The 18,324-nt window shown below is 45.8% G+C and overlaps 1 protein-coding gene across 3 annotated transcripts in view; it reads left to right on the top strand.

Moving 5' to 3' along the window:
- The window catches only part of SRCAP (Snf2 related CREBBP activator protein), a 114,150-nt gene that overhangs the window by 70,896 nt on the left and 24,930 nt on the right, over positions 1-18,324 (top strand). Inside the window, exons 17-24 of one of the 3 annotated variants that reach the window (XM_068244126.1) lie at positions 6,177-6,363; positions 6,452-6,621; positions 6,707-6,969; positions 8,629-8,781; positions 8,858-9,022; positions 9,096-9,341; positions 14,302-14,457; positions 15,845-18,246. In XM_068244126.1, coding sequence (XP_068100227.1) covers positions 6,177-6,363; positions 6,452-6,621; positions 6,707-6,969; positions 8,629-8,781; positions 8,858-9,022; positions 9,096-9,341; positions 14,302-14,457; positions 15,845-18,246 — 3,742 coding nt within the window. Of the gene's footprint in view, positions 1-6,176; positions 6,364-6,451; positions 6,622-6,706; positions 6,970-8,628; positions 8,782-8,857; positions 9,023-9,095; positions 9,342-14,289; positions 14,458-15,844; positions 18,247-18,324 lie in introns of all 3 variants that reach the window. The other 2 variants (XM_068244125.1, XM_068244127.1) reach the window with 2 other exon arrangements.

The following is an 18,324-nucleotide window of genomic DNA, read 5'->3' as shown; positions in this document are numbered from 1 at the left end:
CCACCCGATGTGCCCGTTCCACTTTAAGCAATGTATCTATGACCAGTGCCTTCGGGAATATTGTGGAGCAAATGTCCGCCAAATCTGATGATTTTACAGCTTCTGGTATGCCAATAAATCTTAAATTGTTCCGTCTGGAACGGTTCTCAAGGTCGTCCAGCTTATCAAATATAATCACTTGCTTATTGCTAGTTGTTTGTGCCAGTCCCTCAGCTTCCTTCACTTTATCTTCCAAATCACTCACCCGCTGTTCAGTCACCGCCACCCTCTTCACAATCCCTGTTACCTCCTTTTTAAAGTCAGTCAGGTTTGCCCTTATTGCTTCCGTTATCATCAAAGAAAGATCGGGTCGGAGAAGTTCCACCATCTCTTTTGTCAGCGCTTTGTAATCCATCTGCGGAGAATGGCCGTCTTCCTGTGCTGGCGCCAGAGCGCGTTCTCCTAAGTTAGGATCCGCCATCTTGGGAGGTGCCCGGGCTGGGTTGTCCTCAGTCGCGCTGGGTTGTCTCTGATCCCGGGGGGAACGTAAGAAGTACCTCTCTATTGTAGCAGTCCCCGGGAGTTCGGCCATACGAGCTAGTGTCAGCGGGGAGATGCTGAGTCGCAGCAGGGAGCCGAAGAGATGCGGCGGCGGACGGAGCTCGCCGCTCACGCAGCCATCTTACCAGGCGCCGGAACCGGAAGTCCCGCCATTAGTTATTTTAAAGGGATCAGACAGTTCACCATTGATTTTAATATGGGCAGATGGGGAGGTGAAAAGGGCCATGATATGGGAGATCATGTTAGAGGGGTGACCTATGTGCTGCAATGTGTTCTGAATAAACTCCCAGTTTACACGATCAAAGGCCTTCTCCGCGTCAGTAGATAGACGTAGCATGGGTGAGGCCTTCGATCGTGCCCAGTGAACGGCAGCTAGTGTCCTCATGGTATTGTCCCTCGCCTCCCTAGTAGGTATAAATCCAACCTGATCAGGTTGTATTAATTGAGCCATCAAAGGGTATAGCCTGTTGGCCAATACTTTCGCATATAATTTCAGGTCAAGGTTGAGTAAAGAGATTGGGCGGTAACTGGAGCACATTGCAGCAGCTTTTCCCAGTTTATGAATTACAGCGATGTGGGATAATGGCATATCATTGGGAAAAATAGAAGGGTTTTCGGGGTCAGAGAGAGATTTATAAGCCTTCAAGAGAGGGGGATGTAGCAAGTTCAGGTATTTCTTATAATAATCTAAAGTGAAACCATCAGGTCCAGGTGCCTTCCCTGTATGTGTTTGTGTAATAGCCAATTTAAGCTCGTCATATGTGATTGGATTTCCCAGTTCCTCAACATCCGTCTCAGATAAGGTAGGCATTCCCGAGGAAGTAGGGTAGTCTCTTATTTTAGAGGTGCATTGGGTAGTAGACGCTAGGTTGTATAAGGTGTCATAGAACTGACGTAATATTTTAGGGATCGAGCTAGATCTGTGGTGTTTAACCGAGCCAGTGTCAATATTAGGGATGTAGTTTGACGTCTGCTGTACACGAAGAGCTCGTGCCAGCAGACAGCCACACTTGTCACCATGTTCAAAGAAGTGCCTCTTACCGCTGTATCTGGCTCTAGAAAACAGCAGGGACTTCAGCTTCTCACATTCTGTAGTTAGTGTCGTCAAATCTTCCGCTGATAAGGAATTCTTGTGTAAGATTTCTAATCTATGGATTTCTGTCAAGGACTTTTCAATAGCAGCTGTTCTTTCCCGGTTTTATCTGCTACCCTCCTGTATAAGTACCCCCCGTATTACGCATTTATGTGCAGCCCGTATAGACATAGGAGGCACCCTCTCTGTTACATTGGTGGCGAGATATCATTAAATTGCTCTTTCTATTTTGGCAGCCACTTCTTTATTTTTCTGTAATGAAACATTTAAAACGCCATGTGAAGGATTTTTTGGAGCGTTCCAAAACGTCCAGAGTAATTACCACGTGGGCATGATCAGAGAGAGTATCCGTGTCTATACGGGTATCTGAGATGGATGAAAGGAGGTTTTGGGAGACAAAAATTTAATCAATGCGGGAGTATACCTTATGAGGGCTGGAAAAAAAGGTTAAGTCCTTGTCTGAGGGGTGGAGGATGCGCCAGGCATCTACCAACTGTCGAGAGCTAAGGGTAAATTTGCACTTGTTAGAGATTTTATAAGAGAGAGTAGGACAACCTGCTATGAGGTGTCAAATGCAGGGTCTAGTGCTACATTCAGGTCTCCTCCAATAAACAGTCCACCTTCAGCAAATGCATCACATTTTTTTTTATCAGATAACTTAGCCGTAAACAGCTCCATTTTGTAGATATGGGATAATTTAGCCAAGATCTTAGACATATCTGGTGGGTTCAAATCCCTCCAATGCTTATTAGCAATCAAACCTCTCGCAACAATGATTATAATGAATAGAATAGATAATGATTCAATAAACGTTGCACATGAACCTTTATTTTGGTAATATGCCAACCCACGGATCCTTAGAAATAGAGATTTCAGTATGTTGAAGAATTGAATAACCGCATCCCAATAACCCTTGATAAAAGGATAGTCCCAGGAGATATGGTACAGAGATCCTGTCTGCCCACAAGCCCTCCAAAAAAGGGGAGAGACTGCTGGATACCAAGAATTCTGGAGTTCTGTACCATAACATCATAATTTTATATATGTTTTCTTTTTATGTATGTTTTCACATATAAGAAGTATTGGCTGCATTAACCCAAATCTTAGACCATGTTGGTAACTCTGTAGTAGTACCGCATGCCTCATCCCAATAATGCATATATCTAATCTATGTTGAACATTCTCCTTAGTGCAAGTGGGCCATTCACCCAGATATAAAGCATATAAATTAAGCCCTTCTGTTGAGGGCCCTGCTCCCATATCGATTCCAGTTCCCATTTTCTAGGAAATGTCAGGGTAGGCGACAAAGATCTAATTCCGGATCTGTATATATTGCAAAAAGTAGGTGTTATCCCAGTGCAATTTCTGTTTAAGAAGATCTAATGAGTAAAGATTATAATCAAAGGAGTCCATGAGATCCTCCACAAAGCGTATCTGGTGCATATGCCTTTTTTAGAGATGCACGGAAAAATGAAGACCAGAAACAAAGTCCGGAGTACCTAGAACAGGCCGTAAAGTCTTGAGTGAATAATACAATTTTCCATTGCAAAGTGCGCCATAATTGTAAACTGACAACCACAGAAGAAAACATCTTGGCAGATTGGGGAAGGTCTTTAATCCCAGACCAAAGAGCAGAGCTAGGGTGCCACCGAGCAGGGCATTTGCAATTTTAACAAAATCACAGCGCTGCTGTGGGAACAGCCTCATAGAGTTACAGTAGCCAAGTGCTTTTTGAAACGTCAGTGCTTTGAAAAGCGCTCTTGGCGTGAACCAGCCCTAAAGCCGCATCTACACGCGTAGATGCGGCTCCGATACGGCGGCTCAATTAGCCGCCGGATCGCCTCTTCCGCGCCCCCGTGCATGGTCCGGATTCGATTCCCCACCTGTCCCCACCGGCGGCGCTTATCTTCCGCTCGATTCCCTGCCATTGTCCCCTCGCGGGGAGCGAGCAGGGAATCGGTGGTGCGGAGATCCGTCCTGTCGGATCTTATCAATCGAGCCGCATCAGCGGCTCGATTGATAAGGAACATCGGAGCCGCATCTACGCGATTCTTCGTTTCCTGTTACCAGAGTTGTGGTCTTTCATGCCTACTTCCTGTGACTACAGGTTCTGCCTGCTCATGTGGAGACATGTGGCCTATATGCAATTCACTTTTTCACCTACGTTTTCTCCTAGAAGATAATTTTTCATCTTCGAATTAAAATAGTTTTCCATCACTTTTTAACTAAACAAGTACCAAAAAGTATGTGAAAAAGTAATATTAAAATTATTTTGAGTATTATCTTGCTTTCTGGTGGCTTAAAAGGCATTTTATTGACCAGTTTAAAAATATCACCTAGGAGAAAACTCAGGTGAAAAAGTGAATTGCATATGGGTCATGGGCTCTTATTCATTTCACTTTTTCTCCCGAGTTTACTCCTAGGAGAGAAGTTTTTCATCCTTCTCTTTAAAATATCTTTTTAGGACTTAATGCAATTGAAAAAGTAGGTAAAGAAAGTACTAGCAAAGCTATTGAGTATTTTCTTGCTTGCTGGTGGTCTAAGGGCCCTGTCACACCAGACAGTGTTTTCATTTAACCATTTCAGCCCGCTGGGATTTTTCACTTTATGCATGGGAGCAGTTTTCACCTCCCATTAATTCGCTAATAACTTTCACTACTTATCACAATTTATTGATCTAGATCTTTGTTTTTTCCACCACTAATTGGGCTTTCTGTGGTTGATACATTTTGCTGAGAGCCACTTTACTGTAAATGCATTTTAACAGGATTAATAAGAAAAAAATGGAAAAAATTCATTATTTCTCAGTTTTCGGCCATTATAGCTTTAAAATAATCCATGGTACCATAATTAAAACCTATGTATTTTATTTGCCCGTATGTCTCGGTTATTATACCATTTAAATTTTGTCCCTATCACAATGTATGGCGCCAATATTTTATTTGGAAATAAAGGTGCATTGTTTCCGTTGTGCGTCCATCACTATTTACAAGCTTATAATTTAAAAAATGTTTGTAGTCTACCCCCTTCAAATGCATATTTGAAAAGTTCAGACCCTTAGGTAACTATTTGTCTTTTTTTTTTTTTATTATTATTGTAAAAAAAAAATTTTCCGTTACAAATTTTATTTAAGGAATATTTTGGTGTGGAACATTAACAGTTATTTTTTAATGTTAGATGTGTAAATTTTAATATAGAAAATTTTGATGTAGTTTTACTATTTGGCCACAAGATGGCCACCTTCATTTTTGGTTTCCCTCCTTGTACTTCTCACTATGCGGAAGTACAAGGGGGGTGCGTACATTTTTCCGGGCAGAAGAGCCGAAGCCTTACGGGTGAGCGCTTCGGTTTTTCTGCAGGGGACAGGGATCGATGATCGGGAACCATGTTCCCTTTCACTGATCCCAGGGCTACTGGGGGACACAGCGGGGGGCGCGCCCGCGATCGGGAGCGCGAGAGCGCAGCTGGGCAGCCGCCCGGACGTGAGCTTCACGTCTGGGCGGCTGAAATGGTTAAAAAAAAAAACTTTCATTGACTTGCATTAAAATTGTGGCAAAATAGCCGTGATTGCGGCAGTTTTGCTGGTTTTTTTTAATGCAAGTCAATGGAAACGCGTAAAAAAAAAAGAAAACAAGTGTATCTCCAGCATTAAGTCTTTTATTGACGTAGCGAATATATCACCTAGGAGAAATCTCATGAGAAAAGGTTAATTGCATGTGAGCCATGGTGCCTTATTCAATTCACTTTTTCTCCTGAGTCTTCTAAATCTAGAAGATAATTTTCCATCTTTTCTGGCACATAAGACAATAATGCAAATGTCCACTCTAACTGGGGTGATAGTTAAATGCTGAATCGCACACGAAGTTGTTTTAACTCAATGCAAATGATATGCATAAGGAAAGGCATAGACTCTTGTATCAATAGTTATTGGCAATGCCACATTTTGTATGAAAAGTCCTGCCAGGAGAGACGAGCTCTATATTCAGATATCCACATACAACGTTGAACTAATAGACCATATGTTGTGATGTCTTGCTGAAAAATATAAAAATGGTGTGCAAAATTTTGTACGGAAGTAGTCCCACCTAGTATTGGGTATCCTGGCTGCAGGCTGCTTTACCCGGGGTGTCACTGGATCGGGCTGATGTGGTTGGTTTAGTCTGGGTGCCGGTTCCTGGATCTGTGGGGCCTCATGTCCTGGCTGTGCTAGTAACTGCTTTTGAATGGAATTTTGGTGTTGGCGGTGATTACTGCTATTTGTAATGGTGATTTTCTGGTAATGCTAGCAGTGTTAGGCCCCCAGGCCCTTTTAGCCAGGTACTCCACCCGGATAATTTTGGTGAGCACCCGGCTGTCATCCACTCGCCTCCTCCTATGCTGCAAGCAGAGTTGCGCCGGTCCTGCATTTTCCCCTTGCTCCCCGCCCGGCTACTTTTTCATGCCACCCGGCTGGGGGAAGGACACTGGCTTGTGATAGTCTTATTTGTACAGTACATTGATTCTTACCTGCCTCTCAATGCCTGGTTTTCCTCATTTTCCACAGGACAAAGGAATCACTGGCCAGTGGCCACTTTATGAGCGTGATTAACATCCTTATGCAGCTCCGCAAGGTGTGCAACCACCCTAACCTGTTTGATCCCCGGCCCATCCACTCACCCTTCATCACCAGCGCCATCTGTTACAGCATCCCCTCACTGGTTCTGCATGCTCTGCAGCGACACCCACTCGAGGCAGGTACAGGGGATGGCTCTCTGGGAACATGGCTCTGGTAGACATGGCTTTCAATGGCTCTTCATTCCTGTGTCTGTCTTTCTGCAGTACGTAGACCTGTCGTGGTTTAACCTTGTTAACCTGGAAGGCCGAGTGAGCCGCTATGAGAGTGATGTTTTCCTCCCCCAATATAAACCCTCCCGGTTACTTATCCAGGAGATCTGCAACTCTCCTGAGCCTCCTCCCAGGCCCCGCCCTCTGAAGATGAAGGTCAACCGGTGAGTCCTACTCGGCTTCCAGGTTTTTGTGAATTTTGTGCTCCTCCTCCAGGGCGACTCAACCTTTTCCTTTTTCTCTCTGCAGGATGCTGCAGCCAGTGGTGAAGCCTGACCCTCGCAGTTCTATTGTGATGGTAAATGGTTCTAGGCCAGTACCAAAAGTACAGGATACTCCTGCTGCTGCTGCATCATCAACACCACCGCTGCCACCACCACCTCCTCAACCAACACCACCGCCACCACCTGCTCCTCTACCATCGGCTCCTGTACCACCACCTCCTCCTCCCCAGTGCACAAGCAATCCTCCTGTAGCAGCTGTGGCAGTTCAGCCCATGCCGGTCCCACATGGTGAGCTCAGATCTGCTGCTTATTGTTTCTGCTTTCCAGAGTTATCTCTTCTGTAGTTTAAAGTCAGTATAATCTATAGATGCAGCCTGTCAGCACTTTCTGAAGCCTGATAATATATTGCACATAAATCCTTGCACAATCTGGGCCCTGAATACCTGAAGGACTTGCAACTGTATCACCCCTAGCACCCCCTCCCCCTCCACAATCTTAGATCAAAGGGCTCTAATCACTTGGTCACCCCCAGACTCCACCTCAAAACCTTGGGAGACAGATCCTTTTGTCATGCTGCCCCTACACTTTTGAACTCCGACAACCCAATCAGGACATCTCCATCCCTGGAAGCATTTAAGGCTAGGTCCACACTTGCCTGTTCAAACGAATCCATTTTTATTTTTCTCCCCCATTTTTCCAGAATGTCACTTTTTTGCAGCATACGTTTCCATTCCGTGGAAACGTATGCCCAGCCCTGTCATATTGGGGGGGGGGGGGTGTTGGGGCACGAGAGAACTCCGATCCGGAGGGCGTAGTGGCAGGCAATGCAAAACCGGATCTCCCTCTACACAGAAACAGAGGGAGAGCCGGATTGCCTAGTGCCTGCTCCTCCCCTCAGCAATAGGTCAGGTATCCCCAGCCAGAACGGGGTGGCGGCGGGTCCCTCACCTGGGTCCCCCGTCCCTGCTCCTCCTCCAGCTATTTGCACAAATATTGTTAATGTAAAGAATGCAGCGGGGACACTTACCTCCCTCTCTTGCGTTCGACCGCTCGCCGCGTGACTTTATGCAATGTCACCTTGTATACTTCGGATGGCGGCATTGCAGGAAGTGACGTGGCATGCGGAGGAAGTAAAGGAAGCTTCCCCGCTCGCTGCATATATTACAGATTGGCGCAAATAGCTGGGGGGGGGGGGGGCCTTCAACTCCGCCGTCCGCTGCCACACCCGTCCTGGCTGCGTCTATCTATAGCCTATACCCGGGGATACCTAACTTATGCTGAGGGGAGGAGCAGGCAGTAGGCAATCCGGATCTCCCTCAGTTTCTGTGTAGAGGGAGATCCGGTTTTTGCATTGCCTGCCACTACCCCTCCATGTATCCGGCCCCATGTGCGGTCCGTGAAGTCTCGACAAATCCGGACTGTTCGTTCAGATTTTCAAAACTGATTCCCCCTGAATGCACATGGATCCGTTTTGAAACAAAGTGAAGACTGCTGCTATTTTTAACATTGGTATCCGTGGCTCCGTTTTTGATCCATGCAAAAAAACTGAGCCACCGATACGTTTTTAAAATAAATGTGAACCTACTCGAAGTCCAAACTGAAAAGCCACCTGTTTAGTCTGGTATTTATGAACACCTGACTATTTCCTCTAACACAGTCCAGCCTGCAACCTTGTATTGATCTGAGACACAATTATGTGCTATGAGTCCTATGGGAGAAAAGCGCTTTACAAATGTTATTGTATTGTTTGAGCTCCACCCTAACTTTTAGTAAACCCCATAGTCAGAACATCTGATTTGCTTACCTTTCGTTATTGTTTTTTTGTTTTTATTTACTCTGCTTTTTTGTGAAGCGTGAAGCATTACGATGGACTCTATTGACTTGCTATTATTTCTGACTCTACCTTCCCTTTATGTATACTGATTATCTGCTCTTTCATTCTGGCAGCGCCCCCTCCTGTTCAGGCTTGTCCCGTCCCTGTGTCAGTGCCTCCAATGGCCAGCGAACCACCAAAGCCTGTTCCGGTGCAGAGCTCTCCACAGGTGTACAGCACACCACAGAGATTTATCCTGACCCCAGACATGCAAGCTCGTCTGCCTAGTGAGTAGCTCCTCCACTGTTGTGTTTTGTCTGTTTACATGGCTGCCAGATAACTGGTTACTGTTTTTTTTCATAGCGGGAGAAGTCATCAGCTTGTCCCAGTTGGCATCTCTAAGTGGACGTCCCTTTCCAGGTCCTTCTGTCACCAAACCCCTCACACTACAGCTGCAGGGAGCCAAGCTGACATTAGGTGGCACTCAGGTGCGGCCTGTGGGTGTTGGTCAGCCTCGTCCCATGCAAGGTAAGTGACTTTTTCTGAGCTTTGGCTGCTTAGTACTTTGTGTGTTTCTCTAACCTCCATGTCCATATCACAGGTAATGTTCTTCACTTGGTGTCCTCTGGAGGGCAGCATCATCTCCTTAGCCAGCCGGCCCAGTTGGCTTTGATTCAGGCTTTGGCACAACAGGCCACGTCCCCCGCTCCTGCACAGCTGGTACAGAATAACACTTCATCTCAGATTGGAGTCCAAGCTCTATCTGTGCAAGGTCTTCAGCATCCGTTGATGAATAATGCCAACCTCCCACCAGCTGCAGGACCTGCCATGACTTCTCCTGGGCAGGGTGAGTTGAGTTTCAGAGATGAAAGTAGTATCCCTGTATTGTGCTGGTTATATTATCCATAGAGGAGTCATGACTGACAGGAGACAATGGTAAGGGTTCGCCAAAAGTTTGCAACCAGAAAAATGGCTCCCAGGGTTTGGTCTAAAGCAGGGGTGTCAAACTAAATAACGTAAGGGGCCAAAATATAAAACGTCGCTGGCCAAATAGTTTATTAAGATTTAACATTTATTGCACAGTCCCAAACAAAGTTGCGTAACTATAGTGGCAATGGGGGGAGGTGATCCTCCTCCTTGTTCAGAGTATAAAAGTGGATTAGTTTAATATTTACTTACTCCAGTGCTGCTTTAGGGCTTCTCTGATCTTCTTAAAAGTCAAATGCTCTATGATCACTTGATTGGGAGGAGGTGGTCTGGAAACACAGATCATGTGACTGCCAGGCAGAACAGAAGAGACACAATGCGTTGCTGGAGGAGGTGGATGTGTGTTTGTGTTATGGGGGCCAAGTACAGCGCCTCTGTGCCAGAGGCGCTGAGTTACTTTTAAGTTACTCCTATCTGTATTATTGCCTGAGGAAGCAGGCTAGAGACCCGTGAAACGTGTTGCATTTGTTCTGGAGTATGAATTAAATCTTGTTTAAAGGGAACTTAAACTGAGAAGGATATGTATTTTTCCTTTTAAAATACCAGTTCCCTGACTCTCCTGCTGATCCTGTGTCTCTAATACTTTTCGCCACAGCCCCTGAACAAGCATGCAGATCAGGTGCTCTGACTGAAGTCAGACTGGATTAGCTTCATGCTTGTTTCAGGTGTGTGATTCCACCACCACTGCAGCCAAAGAGATCAGCAGTATTGCCAGGCAACTGGTATTGTTTAAAAGGAAACATCCATATCTCTCTGTTTAGGTTCCCTTTAAACCATACATAGTGGTTGTGTTTGGTTTTGGGGAGGTAAGTCCACCCTTGCCCCCAATTTTTATTTGTTTTTACCTATGATCAATTTTTATTCTGCTGGCGCCTCTGTTTCCATTGCAATTATTGTTATCCACCTGGTGGATGGGTGAACACCCCTTGTTTTCTTCTACAGAGAGCGACTTTTTAGCCTGAGTGGGCACAGGCCTAATATCCCAATAAGTGCTTTAAGTGGTTGCCTGAACCCGGTAACCCATACTTGTGAGTATGTTTCTTATTGCTGCTACCTTGGCATTTCTTTATAATCAATAATACACTATTGCGGGCTCTCAATTGTGTTTTTCCTTTTTTACATGCAGCTAATCTTGTTAGACCTGACAATAATGTCAGAAACGCCTGATCTGTGGCATGCCTGTTCCGGGTCTATGGCTAAAATTAATAGAAACTGAGGATCAGCAGGATAGCCAAGCAACTGTTATTTCTTACAATGAAATAAATATGGCAGCCACCATATAGCTCTCACTTCAGTTGCCCTTTGAACCGACAAGGTTTAATTCAGAAAACGCTGTCACGGGTGAGCTCCTCTGGATGGGACGGTAGTGTGCTGTCTTTCTTTTGCTGCTAACTATACTGGACATTAGAAGCTCTCGAGGGCCACCTAAAATGACGAGGGTTGCATTCTGCCTGCGGGCTTTGCGTTAGACCCCTGTGATTTAACTTCCCTAGCATTATATTTTCCAGATTTTAGGTTCTGAAATCAGTGCAATTGTTTCACAAGCTTTTAGACCCTAAAAATCACGCTGCTAGATAGATCTGCGGCAGCCCTGGACATTCTACACCTCCCATGGATCCAACTCGGGCTTACCTCTCTGAGCTGCAGATTTCAGTCCAGAAATGGACTCGGGATTACCGCTAAGGAGATTAAAGGCTACTGTATATGTGGAAGCAGGCTTTACTGAAGAGAAGTCAAATGTAAAGGATCTGTACAATAGGATGGGCAACGTGGTTTGTAAAGGCCCATACACACGGGGTACGGCCTTCGCCGCAACCACGTGGCACGCGCGTGTTGCGGCGACAGTTCGCCCGTGTGTATGACGCGTGCGCCCTGAACCGTCGCCCGTCGGAACTGTCGCCAGGCGATTGACATGTTCAATCGCCGGCTACAGCTGTCGCCGGAACTGTCGCTAGTCCCGCGTGCGTACGCGGGCTAGCGACAGGAGACCTACGCGAGTGAATGGAGCATCCGGCCGGGGGATGCTCCATTCACAAACAGCTTCCGCCGCGTCTCTGCCTTTCTGGTGAGACGTGTGGACAGCTGTCGCTCCCTGTTTGCGTGCGCGCATGAAACGGGGGACAATTGTCCCCCATATGTATGTAGCTTATGAATTCTGGCTTTAAAGTGAATCTGTACTCTAAAATTCTTACAATAAAAAGGAGGGGTGTGGAGTCTGAGTCGGGGCAATTTTGGGTGCCTGGAGTCGGAGTCAGGAAAAATTGCACCGACTCCTAATGAATTTAAACTGTAATTAAAATAGAAAATATGATAAAATTTTCTATTTCTCAAATAAGTCATCATAAATAATTTATACATACTGTAATAGCTGTGCTTAGTCCACAAAAATGAAATAAACCAATCAAAATTAGTTGCACTGCTTCAATAAAGCAGTCCCCGTATTTTTAGTCAGATATACACATCTGATTGTGACTGTATATATGATGTGTACACAGGAATCTCATATATACTAAATAACATCTATGCTGTAAGTATAAAGCCTGATGTGTAGCTGTGTCACTAATAGAGATGGTCAATGAGATGGAAATAATTCTGCGTTGATTCTGATTTATGCAAATGTACGCACTCTCTTTGCTCATGAAATCAAATAATTTGATATGTTGTTAAAATTTGGTTTGGTGACTACGAATTAAATGGTACCTGAGAAGGATGAAAAAAAAAAGTTTTTTACATACCTGGGGCTTCCTCCTGCCCCCTTCAGGCTAATCAGTCCCTCGCTGTCCACCTCCACCACCTGGATCTTCTGCTATGAGTCCTGGTAATTCAGCCAGAATTTCATGTTACATACTTTCAATCAACAAGATTGTAATATGCAAATTAGAGGAGTCGGAGTCGGTGGAATCCTAAACTGAGGAGTCGGAGTTGGTGGATTTTTGTACCGACTCCTCAGCCCTGTCTTTAAGGCTAAGTTTACAATGAATGTGCAATATCACAGTGTGTTAGTTGCCAGACAGATGCGTTTCCCATTCAGTATAATAACGCATCTGTTGCAGTGCAATGCGTTATCAGCGCACAGCAGATCCATTGCCATTACATTGAGAAAGGCATGGAATCTGCCGGGCAAAGGATCTACTGGTACTTTGACTGTAAATCTAACCCTATAAATATTGTGTGGAAGATATTGCATTGTACATGAACCATTTATGAATTACTCATGTTTTTATTAGCTATCTGGCTTGGTTTTTAATGCTTCCTCTTTGTGATTATCAGATGCATCTTGGGTGGAAAGAGATACAGTTTATAGGAGAGAGACAGTCCAGTAAGGCCAAGGTCAAGTGTTTAGCCATGGCAGTGACTGTTACAGTAAAAGCTGTTTATACTGATGGTTAAATAGCTGCAGTGTGTGGTGCTCTCTGCTTCCTCTAGTATGAACAGTATAAGCTGTTACTCTGTTTCTACTGATAGCAACTTAGCTGAAGTGTGTGCTGATCTCTGCTACCTCCTGTATGCACAATCTAAGCACAGGACCACCGTAGAAGCTGCCTCTCAGCTATAATTGCGTGACTCCAGTATAGCTGAGCTCACTTTGTCCTGAATAAATGAGAACCTGGACAAACCAGCAGTAACCACTGAGCCAGCATAGAATATGCCTCTCAAGTATAATATAGTAACTGGTGAAACTTAGCCTGATGATGGCCATTTCTCATAGAATATGCAGTCTCATGCATAGTGCCCAATAATGCGTCCTCTAATTGTACTACTGCTGAAATACCACAATCCTCTTCCATTTCTAGCTGATCTGGACAATGCAGTTTTTCATAACGTCAGTCTTCCTCCATAACCACCACTGCCTCTTATTTTTGATTACAGTATCACTTGTCTTTGGTGTTGCGTTAATAGTCCTTTTATTTCCTACCGGTGTGGAAACACCCTTAAATGTTTTAAAGAGACCCTGAGGCAACAAGCTTCTCGGGTTCCATACTTACTTGGGGCTTTATGCCACTCGTCCATCGCCATCTCCCTGGGTGGCTCCGGTCAACTGCAATAGTGCCTGAAAGCCTGGCCGAGTTGCACTTTGATGCGAATGTCCAGCCAGGTGCAACGAAGCGCAACTCGGCCAGGCTTTCGGGCACTATTTCGGGTGACAGGAGCCACCCGAGGAGACTGCGAGGGATGAGCGGCCTTAAGGGGGCTTAAAGCAGTCCCAGGTTAGTATGGTACCTGAGAAGCTTCTCATCTCAGGTACACTTTAAAGTGAACCAGAGACAAAGCACCCTCATGTATTTTACCATATATATCAGTGGGAACATTAGAGAGAACACCTACCCTTCTCTTTAATTCATCCTTTACTGCTCAGCCTGCTTCTCATCAGCCCTGATAAAATCCCAGACTGAGCATTCAGTCTGGGTTTGTTCAGGAATCCTTATAGCGGAGTCATAGCAAAGCCAGAAGGGGGCAGGCTTGGGCTTGAAAAGACATCAGAAGAGACAGACTCGGCTATAATGATTCCTGAGCAAAGCCAGACTGAATGCTCAGTCGGGGATTTTATCAGGGCTGATAAGAAGCAGGCTGAGCAGTGAAGGATGAAGCCGAATGCAGGGTAGGTGTTTTCTTTAATGTTGCCACTGATATATATGGTAAAATACAAGAGGGTGCTTCGTCTCTTGTTCTCTTTAAGGCAGATGACCTGTGGACTATGCACGTCATGCCTTCTGAACTCCTCCACTGTAACTGTACAGCTTCAGTGCTCTGCTGGTTATGTTGTTATAAATTCCTCCCTTGTATTGTCATTCTCTCACCATCTGTAGTGTCCACTCCAGGTGTGGTGAAAATCGTTGTGCGACAGGCACCTAGAGATGCTCAGGCGCCTCCACAGCGCCCTCCGATGGCTCCCCAAGTACGTCCTGTTCTCAGAGTCCTTCCTGGTCCACTTATAGATCAGGGAAATTCACGAGAAGGATCACTGGAGAGAACAGGTGTGTGTTTTTCTTCAAGTCTCATTTTCATTTTTTTTTTATTAATTTTCAATATTTTTGTAAGTTAAACAAGCAGTTGTACTGTTGCAACTGTTACTGCCCTCAGTCCTTAAAATGTCGGCACATATATGAAGCTTGTAAAATGCTGCAAAGGTCAACAGAACAACCCCAAAACAAACCCACCCTCCCCTCCCTGTCTCTCTGCATTGAGAATACTTGTCATAACTTTCAAAAAGGAAAGCTATATTAACCTTTGCCCCAATCATGTCTAGAGAAAGACATCCTTGAAGTATACCCTGTCCAATATTCTGGAGTTTAACTTGCAGATTACCCAGTGTTCCTGTAAGCTGCGCAGTACAGTACCACGTTATCAACTGAAAATCAGCCATTAGGTGCTGTCTCTTCTGGTTATGACGTGCTTTGTGACAAATGGTTTCTTTTCTCTCTTGCTCGAAAGGTGTTTAATTTTTCTATAAGAAATAGCTAGGCGAGACTGCTAAGCACTATGCCATCGTTCTGCCCGTGCCTCCAGATCAGGGGTCAGGAACCTTTTTGGCTGAGAGTGCCATATGAACGCCACATATTTTTAAAATGTATTTCTGTGAGAGCCATACAATAGGATTCAAACTGGGACAGTGTGCATGCGCAGCTGAGGGTTCACCTCCCTGTTGCCATGGTGATGTGTATACAGTTGATCCTCTGGGCAGCGGAAGTGTCAGACACGTCTTCAGCTTCTCTTGGGTTTCAGCAACATCAGCAATTTCCCCGAGAGCCAGACAGGAGAAATATCGGCTAACAGCTTGTACAATTAGCTAGCTGACTTGGGGGTTGATTCACTTTGTAGGACGAGATCCCCGCACTTTGGCCAAATAGGCTGCTTGTCAAGTGACAGACAGCCTATTGGGCCAAGCACAGTGCGAGGATCTGGACCTGACTGGGTGGGACAATTGGAACGGCCGTTAGTTTTTTGTTTTTTTTTGGGGGGGGGGGGAGAGGAGTAAGTTAGTAGTGAGTGCAAGCTACAGCAGTATTGTGCCTACTTTGGAAATTTCACTTGCGCTGTCACACTAAGCTGCGCTGCTTGAGCAGTGTAGCTTAGTGAATCGACCCCTAATTGTGAGCCAGATGTAGCCGTCAAAAGAGCCACATCTAGCTCCCAAGCCATAGGTTCCCTACCCCTGCTCTAGATGCTGTACTGCATCTGCAGCAGCTCTCAGTGTAGGTGTTGATACATTTTAGCATGTCTGGCAATAATGTTAGCTTGGTGGGTGTTATAAAGCTGTACAAGTTTTATTATTGGCAGCTGGAGGTATGTGCTTTTCTAGTATGTATATTTTCTCATCAATGTATGTCTGTCGTAATAGTAACATGGATTATCTCTTTACAGCTCCAGTGGTTGCAACATCTGCCATAAATCTGGCCTCCAGTCCTCTGCTGATGGTCTCTAGTCCAACTGTCACCACAAGGCTTTCTTCTCCAAATACAGAAGAATCCTCAGTTCCATCCATGTCTGGTGTGGCGCTGCGTCTAGTGGCCACTGGTACATCTCCAGCTGTACAACTGACAAACCACCGTACTTCTCCTCCCAACCATACAGGAAGTCCTGCCCTTTCTAATTGTTCTCCCTGTGCAACACACAACTCTGCTGTTTCAAATTGCACTACAGCTCAACAGATGGTGAGTCTGGACCCCACCGCTGCTTCTTTGCTGCTGAAAGCCACTCAAAATACGGACACTGTGCTCCCAGATAATCATTCAGCGCAGAATGGCAGCATGCTTCAGAACCAGAACCCATCAACAGACTCTTTAGCAGCAACTAGCTGTGTGCCTGGTGCCACCAACTCTGCTTCCCCTCCAGTCTCTAGCATTCCCAAAGTCTCTCCTCCTACCTATAACCTAAGCCTAGTTCCTGCTCTATTAGCCAACTCTGCTACTTCCAATGCTGCTCGTTTTCTCACCAGTCCTCTGTCTCTCCTGGCTCTTTCTCCTCTTTCTTCTACAAACAGTGGTCCTACATCTGTCATTTACACGTCTCCTAATGCTACAGCTTTTCCAACCCTAGCTGCACCACAATTATCTGCTGCCTCAGTGTCGTCCTCTCTACCAATACTTGCTGCTCCTATGTCTGGACAGCTGGCTTCATTTGCTGCTCCTGCCAATCACAATACCCTGCCCTCCTCTCTAAACATTCAGCATTCTACAGTGGAGGCTTCATCTGCAGTCCCTGTCCTTTCCTCTGTAGCCAATCCCCTGCCAGCTTCTGCTGGTGCTCCCCTCCCAATTCTGTCCACTCCAGCATCCGCAACGCTGCTGGCGGCCACAGCCACTAATTCTCTGTTAGAGGCATCTGGGAATCGGTCGTTGCTCTTGGCACCAGATTCTGGGCAGATACCTCTACTAGACCCCTCCACAACTGACACAGTGTCTCCTCTGGTGTTCAATACATCTCTTAAATTGCCCTCTGTGGCATCTACACCGATGCCGATAATGCCCGCTTCTAATGCCATTCCTCTATTGGCTGCTACCACTGGTAAAGTTCCTGTTCCATTTCTTAATGCAACATCAGCATCTACCAGTCTGCCATTGCTTTCTACGACCATCACCACCCCAGGGCCCCCAGGGTCTTCAATAACTATGGCTACAGCTGTTCTAACCACCTCTTGTGTCACTATTCAGGCTGCTTCGATGCCCATTTCTTCAGTGAGACCCATGGCTCCCCAGGCCTCAGTATTGTCCACAACTGCTCCAGCAACCTCAATAGCTAATTCAGCTCTGCCACAGCTGTCCAACCCTGCTCCTTTACCCACCTTGCTGCCTAAGCCATCAACTCCTACTTTACAGGTCAAAGCTGCTGCTTTTTTACCTTCTGGATTGGTTGAGGTTCCAGCTCCCATGGGCTCCGCAATACCAGAATCCCCAACAACTTTGTGTCCGGTGTCTGCTGAGGTCCCAACACAGTTTCTCTCATCGGTCGCTTTGGAGCCAGCCATGGTGCCCTCAGTAGCAGCATCAGTGCCAACCCCTGTCACGTTTTCTTCACAGTCTGTGATTCCTATGGTACAAATCAGGCCCACAGCTCCACAGCCTTCTCTACCAGCCTCCACAATGACTCCATCAATGCCAGCCTCAGCCCCTGCTCCTCTCCCATCATTGCCAGCCTCAACTCCTATTCCAATACCTCTGTTGCCTGCTTCAACACCCACTCCCTCACTTCCAGCTTCATCCCTTGACCCATCATCCTTATTACTTGCGCCAGCTCCAGGGCCCAACTTGTCATCCCTTGTATCGCCCACTGTAGATCCTGCCTCAATCTCACTAAAACCTTCCTCTGCCTCAGATCCATCAGTCCTCCCTGTGTCCTCACCATTAACCGCTACATCATCTTCATTGGTAGCTTCTGCACAACCTTTACTCCCTTCACAAACATCTGCTCTGTCTCCCGCAACTGATGTGCAGTCCGGTGGAATAATCAAAGTGAAACCTGCATCATCTCCCGCCACTCCTGCTTTGCAATCTAATTTTTCAACCTTCTCTTCTGTAAACTCGCTGGACACCACTCCTACCATTACCCCAACTGCAAGTAACCTGGACTCCAAGAATTTTCAGGAACAGTCACTGTCTCTCTCCATTGCGGGTCCTTCACCAGTCAGTGTCACTCTTGGTTCAGCTCCGGATTCTGAGATCTCATTGGAAGGAGATGATATGCGGTTTACTCACAGCTCTACCATAAACACGACAGTGAAGCACAGACGACTGCTTCCACCACCACCCCGCTCTCCTTTTTATTTGGTGAGCTATGCTCTACTTAGTTTACCTAGATCAGTTGAGTTTGATAAGAGGAAAGAGATTTATTTTGTTGGTCAATTT

The sequence above is a fragment of the Hyperolius riggenbachi genome, chromosome 7 (genome assembly GCF_040937935.1).
Source record: "Hyperolius riggenbachi isolate aHypRig1 chromosome 7, aHypRig1.pri, whole genome shotgun sequence".
Lineage (NCBI taxonomy): Eukaryota > Metazoa > Chordata > Amphibia > Anura > Hyperoliidae > Hyperolius > Hyperolius riggenbachi.
The sequence above is the reverse complement of the archived record's forward strand: the minus strand, read 5'-3'. Positions and strand labels throughout refer to the sequence as shown.